At 42.6% G+C, this 12,067-nt stretch overlaps 1 protein-coding gene across 2 annotated transcripts in view; it reads right to left on the bottom strand.

Annotated features, from left to right (window-relative positions):
* NID1 (nidogen 1) overlaps nt 1-791 on the bottom strand; it is a 93,162-nt gene extending 92,371 nt beyond the window's left edge. For both annotated transcript variants that reach the window (XM_067711025.1, XM_067711026.1), the window contains exon 1: nt 420-791. In XM_067711025.1, the coding sequence (XP_067567126.1) occupies nt 420-644 (225 nt within the window). In that variant the 5' untranslated portion in view covers nt 645-791. The remainder of the gene's footprint in view (nt 1-419) is intronic.
* Between the last annotated feature and the right edge of the window lie 11,276 nt (nt 792-12,067).

Genomic DNA, 12,067 nt, shown 5'->3' with positions numbered 1-12,067 from the left:
ACAATGGCGAGACGCGGACCGACTTCTCGGAGGAGATGCGGTCCACAGCCGCCGGGGTGGAAACGCCGCCCGGGTCCCGGGGTCGCGGGGTCGCGGTGTCCCAGAGTCGGGCAGGGCGCGCGCAGGGCGGCGCAGACGGGACGAGCTCCCCAGACCCGAGTGCACCTCGGACGACAGTGACCAGGCGGCGGGGAAGTGTCGGCGGGCCGGGCGGAGGCGGGAGCCCCCTTGGGCTTGGGGACCGAGCGCCGCACCCCGCGCCCCGGCAGCCTGCGGGTCTGGGTCCCCGCCCACGACGCTCACGTCCGTCCGGCTCCGCGGGCGCCCCCGGCCCGCCCGGGCCTTCCTTCCGACGCCGCGTCAGCCCCCCGCGCCCTCCCAGACAACTGCCCCCATCTCCCGCCCGGAGTCGCACTCACGTAGACCGAGTTGAGGTCGGATTTGTCGAAGAAGCGGAGCGCAGTGCTCAGCTCCAGGGCTGGGGAGACGCGGTCGTCCCCGGCCTCCAGCTCCAGGTCCCCCTGCCCGGGGCCGAAGGGAAAGAGCTCCTGGCGGCTCAGGCAGCCCCCGGGCCCCGCCAGCAGCAGCTGCAGCAGCAGCGCCCGCGTCCACGCAGCTCCGCTCCGGCGTACCGCGGCCAACATGTTCCCGGACTGCCGTCCCGCAAACCGAGGGGCTCTGCGGCCGGAGGCTGAGGAAGGCGGAGATGTAACCGGACGCCCCTCGGCAGCCCCTCCGCGTATCCCGCCTCCCGAGGTTCCCACCCCGGGAAACAGGGGAGGGAACCGAGGGAAGATGGGGAGGGCCCCGCCCCGTCCACAGGGCGCGCCGCGGAGGCTGCCCAATGGCCGCGAGGGGGAGGGCGAGGGGCGACACCTAATCCCCCAGCCGTTCTGCCCGGGTAGCCCTCCTTCCCCGCGGGGTGATGGGCGCTGGTGGCCGCTATTCCCGAAACCAGCCCAGTTCCCACCGAACGGCCCCTCCGGGAGTAAGAGCAGAGGGCCGGGCTCTGCACCATTATCCTCGGCCCAGGGCTAAGTCGTGGAGATCGGGCGACACGGAAATGCCCTGGATTCGGGGACACAGTCCACCCCAACGCTGCTTGGTGGCGTCCGGAGGTCGGACATGGTCAGACTGGTAGGAAGAGGGAGGAGTAGGTGCTGAGGATCAGCAAGAAGGGATCGGGCCAGGAGCATGGCCATTTACTCATCCCTCCATTCTTTCAGCTTTATTGAGTGTGGGAGCCTATGCTTGGTAATGGGAACTTCGGCCAGAAGTCGGGTCCAACCCCCAAAGTCATGAGTGTACAACAGTGTTAGGCGGGGTGGAGCCCCCAAGTGATAAAGGACATCGGGAATGGAATAGCTGGTCAAGGATAGCATCTTTGGGGATATGGAAATCAAACCAGGTCTTCCGGAAGGCATAGAATTTCACCAGGGGGCTGCAGGAGGAACTTTCTAGAAGCTGGAGGGCTGAGCTGTGGGTGGATTCAAGGTGCCATCCCCCGGTGGAGAATTCGGGAAAGGAATTCCCGAATTCCAGTTCGAAGTAAGTTTAATACTAAACCTAGGAATTTGAACTCGCTCTAACCCTCACAGGAGAACTATTGAGAGTTCTTGACAAAGGGAGATAAGCGACATAAGTGGTATCCGAAATAATCCGTTGGTCATTAATTTGGCACTGGGTTGAAAGAAGAGACACAGAGGTCATCAGAGGATCGCTGAAAGGAAAAAAAAATAGGGATGAGGAAAGAAAAGTGGAAACCGAGAAGAAATGAATCTAAAAGGCATTACAGTGAAAGAAGGAATAAGACCTGATTATAAATTTGATATGGGGGATGGGGTGAGAGGAGAAGAGTTTAAATTGGGTGGAAGGTTTTGAGCCTGGAGGATTGCAAAACATGTGTTGCCTTTTGAAATCAGGGAATGGGAGCTGGGAAGTTGGGAGTTGGGTATGTGTTTGATGTCAGACCTGTTAACCTGGAGGGGTCAACAGGGTATCCCCCATTGCCTGTTGCCCACTAAAATTAAGGACCTGGGACCCAGTTTGGGAGAATTCTCCCAATAAACAGCAAGTTCTGTATAATGTTTAAGGAGCATGAGTCCAGTAGAAAATATGAAGAAAAAGCCAACGAAATACACCATCGTTTTGCAATCACAATACCCCTAGGAGACAGAAACCATCCCCACTTTACAGAAGAGAGACAGGGACCCAGAGAGGTTTAAATCACTTTGCTAAGGTCGCACAGCTGCAAGCCTGCCCGGGACCCAGGGTGGTCTGGTTCCCCCTTCACCACTACACCAAGTGGAGTCATTATTGCTACATTTGTTTCTCTTGATGTTAAAGAGCAACTAACGCTGCCTGCCTGCAATCTGCCAGATCCAGTGGCTTTTCTTTCAGTTCCCTTCCAGAATTGCAGCGCCCAGAGCCTGAAGCCTCCGTCCTGCCCCAGAAGGACTTCCTACTCTACCCCATGCCATCCGTAGCCTCAGCTGCTGCACCGCCCGACTCTGGGCTTCTGGGCCCCAGCTCTGCCCCTTCCAACGGAGAGAACCCCATACAGAGGCTCTTCTTTCTTCCTCTGTGCTCACCTGCACAGGCCCCAGTTTTCCCAGTGTGTGCTCAGCCAGCCCCATCCGGCCCGTCCCTCAGACTCACCCCCTTCCAAACCCCCATCCCACCTTCTGTCTCACATCAGAGCTGGCTCTGAAGCCGCTGCCTGTCCCTGGAATGCTCTCACCCCCTCTCCCGAATTCTCTGCCTTTTTAGTACTCAGACAGCTTCTGAAACTCCTATTGGTCGGTGGAATTTTCCTCGGCTAATACAGAGCAAGAGCTGTTCTCCGCTCAGCGGGTAGCTTGGAGTCCAGTCTGGCTGAGGCCTGGGCTCTGCCATTTACTAGCCCTATGAACCTGGGCAGGTTTCTATATCCTCCTCATTTGCATGGGATGTTCATTCCCACAAACAAAGAATCGTTATGGGAATGAAATAGGACGATCCCTGAAATGCTCTTAGCACAGAATCGGAGCATAAAGGAAGTACTCAGTTAATATTAAGCCATCATTATTATCTAAATGTATGTTTTTCATGACTCTTATTATTTCCACAATTAATAAGAATCCGCTTTGTGTCAGATACTGTAGTAGGAATTCGAAATACGAAGACCATTAACTCATAATCCCTTTTGTAAGCAGCTCATAGCCTACTGGGAAAGACAGACACAACATTAACACAGTGGGATGTTTAACAGAGACACAGAGAACAACAGCGGATGCTCCTTGTTGAATGCCTGCTTCTGCTAGATGCTTTATGGAGCATCGAATTTAATGCTAATAACAATTGCACAAGCTAGTAGCTTTATAGTAGATGTAGGGAAAATGAGATCTGCAAAAGTTAATGCGCCCAGTTTCACACAGTGGAAGAGCCAGGATTTGAACCCCAGTGTATCTGAAACCAAAGTTGATACTCTTTCTACCACACCCTCCTGCCTGTCTGTAGAAGGAGAGCTTTCTCCCTCAATTTCCAGCCACAAAACATATTTGCTCCCTTGTTTATACACAATGTTCATGCTCTGTTTATGTATGCTTCTGTTCCCTAATTTCATTAGTATAGTCTTGCTTAAGTTAGTTTGTATATACTGTAAACTATCTGTCATTTCCTATTTATAGCCCTGCACTCACCACACGTTGCCTGGTGCTCAGGGGACATGACATCTATGCTGTGCCTCCCGTTAGGACAATGTGGGCCAGGTGCCAGCCACTCCTTTAGAATTTATAGTTTCAACATTTAGTGTGTAATCATAATCTTCATCATAGAATATATAATTTCATATTTTGCTCTGGTCATTTTGTAAGTGTATTTAATACCTAGATGTTTTTCTCTAGTTGTTTTATGCGGGGGTTTTTTTCCCCCAGATATAAGCTCTTTGGGGCGAGGATCAGTTATTCTGTTTCTTTTCCAAAGTTCACAGAGCCTAGCACGATGCTGCATGCACGTTAATAAAAGTCAACAGTTTGAGAATTCAATAGTACTTTTAAGAATCATTTGAGGGACTTCCCTGGAGGTCCAGTGGTTAAGACTTCACCTTCCAATGCAGGGGGTGCGGGTTAGATCCCTGGTTGGGAAACTAAGATGCCACAGGGCAACTGAGACTGCGTGCTACAACTACTGAGCCCGCGCGCCTCAACTAGAGAGCCCGCGTGCAGCAAACTACAGAGCCCACGCGCCACAACCAGGAAAGAGAAAACCCGCACGCCACAACTAGAGAGAAGCCAGCACACAGCAACGAAGATCCCAAGTGCCACAACTAAGATCCGATGCAGCAAAAAAAAAAAAATCATTTGATATTTGCAGTAGCAATATGCACCCACAATTAAATGACTATGCCAGTTGTTTCTTTTTCTTTAAGTTAAACCCTACTTTTGAGACATGTACTCTTTCATTGACTGCTGTGATGGGATAAGGCAAGAAGACAAAATTTCGGAAGCAGGCTATACCTATAAGAAGCCAAGGTAACTTTTCTATTTGGCTTATTTCAGACAAATGTCCAGGCAACTGAGTGGAAAAATAGCTCAGTTGTCTATTTCACTGAAGGAGACGTCTGTTATAACCTCACTCTCCTGTGAGGTTTGGCCACTGACCACATATGGCTATATTTATTCCTTTATTTACCAGATGTCATGCACAGTTCAGCGTATCAGTGTTTCAATTCCAGGGGAATTCACTTAACTCATGAATAAGGTGATTGCTATTTTAAACAACTTAAGCTCAACTGTTATAAGGATATCCTAAGTTAAGTGACCATCCCTACCAAAGGATGAGAATCAAGCAGGATTTGGTGCTCAATTTATTGTATTCTCAAAGGAGATTTGGATAAAAAGTACTTGGGGGAAACACATTATGTCCATCGATGTGTTTGGTTTGGAAGATACCGCAGTTTTCAGGATAAAGTTTAATCCTCCTATTTCTACATCCTGTTTTCATCTGGATCGTTTGCTGGTTCATTAACATCAGACCTCCAGCATAACCTGCCTTTTGTTGTTGTTTTAATATTTTATTTTGATTTATGTAATTTGCAGACTTACATGAATGTTGCAAGAGAAATACAAAAAGTTCTCATATACCCTTCACCCAGATTTCTTCTTAAAGTTTTACCGTAATTGCTTTAATTCTGTCTCCTTTCTCTCTCTCTCTCTATAGATAGATAGATATACACACACACATTTTTTATCTAGACTATTTGAGGATACGTTTTAAACATGATGTCTCTTTACCTCTGAATACTTTAGTGTATATTTCCTAAAAACTGGAACATTCTCTTACATAGCCACATACAGTTGTCAAATAAGGACATTAACACTGGAGTTAACTTTGATCAGTTGATTACAGTGGTGTCTGCCAGATTTCTCCACTTGTTTTTTTCCTAAAGTAAAATTAATTAGTAATGTTTCCTTAAGCACCAGAATTATTACTCTCTTTATTAATAAAGACTTATTATCTTTCCCATTTTCAGGGTTTGTAAAGCATCTGCGTATATTTAATTCCATTTCCAATCACTGTTTTTCAAATTTTTCACTTCATACCATTTTTCTTCTATATTTTTTTCTCTCCAAAATAATTTGTGAGAGTATTTTTATAACTATGTCATGTTCCAAGAAAATGTTCATGCCAAGATAGTACTACAGAAAACTTAGGTGATTAATCCAAAAAGCTTATATTTATGGCTTCTCAGCTGCAGTTCACAATTTTCATATTCCAATAATGGATTTTCATACGTTAATCACCTTTATGATTTTTTCTAGCTTTATTGAGATATAATTGACAAAACTGTATACACTTAAGCTGTACAATGTGATGATTTGATATACATACACATTGTGAAATAATTACCATAATCATGTAATAAACACATCTATCACAATTATCATAATTAACACACCTGCCATTTCACATCGTTAGCATTTTGTGTGTGTGTGGTGAGAACACTTAAAATCAACTGTTTTAGCAAATTTCAGGTCTACAACACAGTATCGACTATAGATAGTCACCATGCTGTACGTTACATCCCCAGAACTTACTCATCTTTTAACTGAAAATGTGTACCCTTTGACCAACGTCTCCCCATTTCCTCCACTTTCCGGCCCTTGGCAACCACCATTCTACTCTCTGTTTCTATGAGAGAATAGCAAAGATTTTTAATATTGTATGTTTCATTGAAAACAGTAGTGACTTGTGATAGATGACACTCATGGCCTAAGATTGTGAAATATCAATCTGAGTCAAGTGCAAGTAAAGGTATTAGTTCTTCTTAATTTTCTTTTGTTAATAAATCTTCATAAGGTTCCATTTCCATTTATTGTAACGAAAATAAACATGAAATTTGCATAATGAACTAAATTCAGCATAAATTGTGACGATTGACGGATTATAATGTAGTTCACTGTAGCTGACTGTACTCAGTCACAGCAAGAAGGTCGTTAGACCACGAGGACTCATTACTTTGCGTTAGCTAATTAGATGAAAAATAGTTACAAAAGTATGTTTGTGAAAAATGTCCTTGTTGGCATTGGATTAAGCAATCATTGCCATTCAGCCTCTGGTTCTACGTTTGATGCTGAGACAAGCTAACCACTGAACAAAGTGAGTGGGGAACAAATTTTTCTAAAAAAAAAGAAAATTGTAACATGTTTCCATATGACATTAAGTATGCTTACGGAAATAAAGTAAAAACAATACGTTGAACTAGAAGTTCTTTGAACAATCTAGTTCTGTGGTATGGGCTACATGTCATTTCCTTAGTGCTGAGATGCTGTGCTTAGAATCGGTACCTCCTGGGCATTGTAATTTCTTCTCTGGATAGTTTATCTTTCTACAAAATGGACAACTGCCTTCATGGAATTATTTTAGAGGGTACAAAAAACTCCAATTCCCATTTACCCACTGGTTTTAATTTTGTTTGTTGAACTTGAGGTTTTCCTTCCAATTAAAATCAAAGGCCACTCAGGCTGGTGCAACGTCACGCCGGCCTCTGCCGCCGCAGGCTCACCCGGCACTCCGTACCCCTCCCTCCCCCTGGCCTGAGTGAGCCAGAGCCCCCGAAGCAGCTGCTCCTTTAACCCCGTCCTGTCTGAGCAAAGAACACATGCCCTCAGGCGACCTACATGCAGAGGCGGGGGCAAATCCAAAGCTGAACCCCGGGAGCTGTGCGAACAAAGAAGACAAAGGGAAATTTCTCCCAGCAGCCTCAGGAGCAGCGGATTAAATCTCCACAGTCAACTTGATGTGCCCTGCATCTGTGGAATACCTGAGTAGACAACGAATCATCCCAAACTGAGGAGGTGGACTTTGGGAGCAACGATATATATATATTTTTTCCCCTTTTTCTCTTTTTGTGAGTGTGTATGTGTATGCTTCTGTGTGTGATTTTGTCTGTATAGCTTTGCTTTTACCATTTGTCCGAGGGTTCTGTCTGTCTGTTTTTTTGTTTGTTTGTTTTAGTATACTTTTCAGCACTTGTTATCATTGGTGGATTTGTTTTTTGGTTTGGTGGTTCTCTTCTTTCTTTCTTTTTTTTAAATTACTTAAAAAAAATTTAAAATAATTATTTCTTGTATTTTATTTTAATAACTTTTTATTTTATTTTATCTTTTCCTTTCTTTCTTTCTTCCTTCCTTCTTTCTTTCTTTCTTTCCTTCTTTCTTTCTTTCTTTCCTTCTTTCTTTCTTTCTTTCTTTCTTTCTTTCTTTCTTTCTTTCTTTCTTTCTTTCTTTCTTTCTTTCTTTCTTTCTTTCTTTCTTTCTTTCTTTCTTTCTTTCCTTCTTTCTTTCTTTCTTTCTCCCTTTTATTCTGAGCTGTGTGGATGACAGGCTCTTGGTGTTCCAGACAGGCATCAGGGCTGTGCCTCTGAGGTGGGAGAGCCAAGTTCAGGACATTGGTCCACCAGAGACCTCCCAGCTCCACGTAATATCAAACGGTGAAAACCTCCCAGAGATCTCCATCTCAATGCCAAGATCCAGCTCCACTCAATGACCATCAAGCTACAGTGCTGGATACCCTATGCCAAACAACTAGCAAACACGAACACAACCCCACCCGTTAGCACAGAGGCTGCCTAAAATCATAATAAGGTCACAGACACCCAAAAACACACCACCAGACGTGGACCTGCCCACCAGAAAGACAACATCCAGCCTCATCCACCAGAACACAAGCACTAGTCCCCTCCACCAGGAAGCCTACACAACCCACTGAACCAACCCTAGCCACTGGGGGCAGACACCAAAACCAACGGGAACTACAAACCTGCAGCCTGTGAAAAGGAGACCCCAAACACAGTAAGTTAAGCGAAATGAGAAGACAAAGAAACACACAGCAGATGAAGGAGCAAGATAAAAACCCACCAGACCTAACAAATGAGGAAATAGGCAGCCTACCTGAAAAAGAATTCAGAATAATTATACTAAAGATGATCCAAAATCTTGGAAATAGAATGGAGAAAATACAAGAAACATTTAACAAGGACTTAGAAGAACTAAAGAGCAAACAAACAATCATGAACAACACAATAAATGAAATTAAAAATTCTCTAGAAGGGATCAATAGCAGAATAACTGAGGCAGAAGAACGGATAAGTGACCTGGGAGATAAAATAGTGGAAATAACTACTGCAGAGCAGAATAAAGAAAAAAGAATGGAAAGAATTGAGGACAGTCTCAGAGACCTCTGGGACAATATTAAACACACCAACATTAGAATTATAGGATTCCCAGAAGAATAAGAAAAAGAAAGGGACTGAGAGAATATTTGAAGAGATTATAGTTGAAAACTTCCTTAATATGGGTAAGGAAATAATTAATCGGAGAAACATGCCAAGACACATATTAATCAAACTATCAAAAATTAAAGACAAAGAAAACATATTAAAAGCAGCAAGGGAAAAACAACAAATAACACACAAGGGAATTCCCATAAGGTTAACAGCTGATCTTTCAGCAGAAACTCTGCAAGCCAGAAGAGAACAGCAGAACATATTTAAAGTGATGAAAGTGAAAAGGCTACAACCAAGATTACTCTATCCAGCAAGGATCTCATTCAGATTTGATGGAGAAATTAAAATTTTTACAGACAAGCAAAAGCTAAGAGAACTCAGCACCACCAAACCAGCTTTACAACAAATGCTAAAGGAACTTCTCTAGGCAGAAAACACAAGAGAAGGAAAAGACCTACAATAACAAACCCAAAACAATTAAGAAAATGGTAATAGGAACATACATATCGATAATTACCCTAAATGTAAATGGATTAAATGCTCCAACCAAAAGACATAGACTGGCTGAATGGGTACAAAAACAAGACCTGTATATATGCTGTCTACAAGATACGAACTTCAGACCTAGGGACACATACAGACTGAAAGTGAGGGGATGGAAAAAGATATTCCATGCAAATGGAAATCAAAAGAAAGCTGGAGTAGCAATTCTCATATCAGACAAAACAGACTTTAAAACAAAGACTATTACAAGAGACGAACAAGGACACTACATAATGATGACGGGATCAATCCAAGAAGAAGATATAACAATTGTAAATATTTATGCACCCAACATAGGAGCACCTCAATACATAAGGCAAATGCTAACAGCCATAAAAGGGGAAATTGACAGTAACACAATCATAGTAGGGGGACTTTAACACCTCACTTTCACCAATGGACAGATCATCCAAAATGAAAATAAGTAAGGAAACACAAGCTTTAAATGATACATTAAACAAGGTGGACTTAATTAATATTTAGAGGACATTCCATCCAAAAACAATAAAATGCACTTTCTTCTGCAGTCCTCATGGAACACTCTCCAGGATAGATCATATCTTGGGTCACAAGTCAAGCCTTGGTAAATTTAAGAAATTGAAATTGTATCAAGTAACTTCTCTGACCACAGTGCTATGAGACTAGATATCAATTACAGGAAAAAATCCATAAAAAATACAAGCACATGGAGGCTAAACAATACAATACTTAATAACCAAGAGATCACTGAAGAAATCAAAGAGGAAATCAAAAAATACGTAGAAACAAATGACAATGAAAACAGGATGACCAAAAACCTATGGGATGCAGCAAAAGCAGTTCTAAGAGGGAAGATTATAGCAATACAATCCTACTTTAAGAAACAAGAAACATCTCAAATAAACAACCTAACCTTACACCTAAAGCAATTAGAGAAGGAAGAACAAAAAAAACCCAAAGTTAGCAGAAGGATAGAAATCATAAAGATCAGATCAGAAATAAATGAAGAAAACGATAGCAAAGATCAATAACACTAAAAGCTGGTTCTTTGAGAAGATAAACAAAATTGATAAACCATTAGCCAGACTCATCAAGAAAAAAAACGGAGAAGACTCAAATCAATAGAATTAGAAATGAAAAAGGAGAAGTAACAACTGACACTGCAGAAATACAAAGGATCATGAGAGATTACTACAAGCAACTCTATGCCAATAGAACGGACAACCTGGAAGAAATGGACAAATTCTTAGAAATGCACAACCTTCTGAGACTGAACCAGGGAGAAATAGAAAATATGAACAGACCAATCACAAGCACTGAAATTGAAACTGTGACTAAAAATCTTCCAACAAACAAATATCCAGGACTAGATGGCTTCACAGGCAAATTCTATCAAACATTTAGAGAAGAGCTAACACTTTTCCTTCTCAAACTCTTCCAAAATATAGCACAGGGAGGAACACTCCCAAACTCATTCTACAAGGCCACCATCACCCTGATACCAAAACCAGAAAAAGATGTCACAAAAAAAGAAAACTACAGACCAATGTCACTGATGAAAATAGATGCAAAAATCCTCAACAAGATACTAGCAAACAGAATCCAACAGCACTTTAAAAGGATCATACACCATGATCAAGTGGGGCTTATTCCAGGAATGCAAGGATTCTTCAATATACGCAAATCAGTCAATGTGATACACCATATTAACAAATTGAAGGACAAAAACCATATGATCATCTCAATAGATGCAGAGAAAGCTTTCGACAAAATTCAACACCCATTTATGATAAAACCCTCCAGAAAGTAGGCAGAGAGGGAACTTACCTCAACATAATAAAGGCCATATATGACAAACCCACAGCCAACATCATCCTCAATGGTGAAAAACTGAAACCATTTCCACTAAGATCAGGAACAAGACAAGGTTGTCCACTCTCACCACTATTAATCAACATAGTTTTGGAATTTTTAGCCACAGCAATCAGAGAAGAAAAAGAAATAAACGGAATCCAAATCGGAAAAGAAGAAGTAAAGCCATCACTGTTTGAAGGTGACATGATACTATACATACAGAATCCCACAGATGCTACCAGAAAACTCCTAGAGCTAGTCAGTGAATTTGGTAAAGTAGCAGGATACAAAATCAATGCACAGAAATCTCTTGCATTCCTATACACTAATGATGAAAAATCTGAAAGTGAAATTAAGAAAACACTCCCATTTACCATTGCAACAAAAAAATAAAATATCTAGGAATAAACCTACCTCAGGAGACAAAAGACCTGTATGCAGAAAATTATCAGACACTGATGAAAGAAATTAAAGATGATACAAATAGATGGAGAGATATACCATGTTCTTGCATCGGAAGAATCAACACTGTGAAAATGACTATACTGCCCAAAGCAACCTACAGATTCAATGCAATCCCTATCAAGCTACCACTGGCATTTTTCACAGAACTAGAACAAAAAATTTCACAATTTGTATGGAAACACAAAAGACCCCGAATAGCCAAAGCAATCTTGAGAAAGAAAAGTGGAGCTGGAGGAATCAGACTCCTGGACTTCAGACTATACTACAAAGCTACAGTAATCAAGACAATATGGTACTGGCACAAAAACAGAAATATAGATCAATGGAACAGGATAGAAAGCCCAGAGATAAACCTACGCACATATGATCACCTCATCTTTGATAAAGGAGGTAAGAATATACAAATGGAGAAAATACAGCCTCTTCAACAAGTGGTGCTGGGAAAACTGGACAGCTACA

This window comes from Pseudorca crassidens, chromosome 16, assembly GCF_039906515.1.
Source record: "Pseudorca crassidens isolate mPseCra1 chromosome 16, mPseCra1.hap1, whole genome shotgun sequence".
Taxonomy (NCBI): domain Eukaryota; kingdom Metazoa; phylum Chordata; class Mammalia; order Artiodactyla; family Delphinidae; genus Pseudorca; species Pseudorca crassidens.
This window is presented reverse-complemented; position numbering and strand designations above follow the sequence as displayed.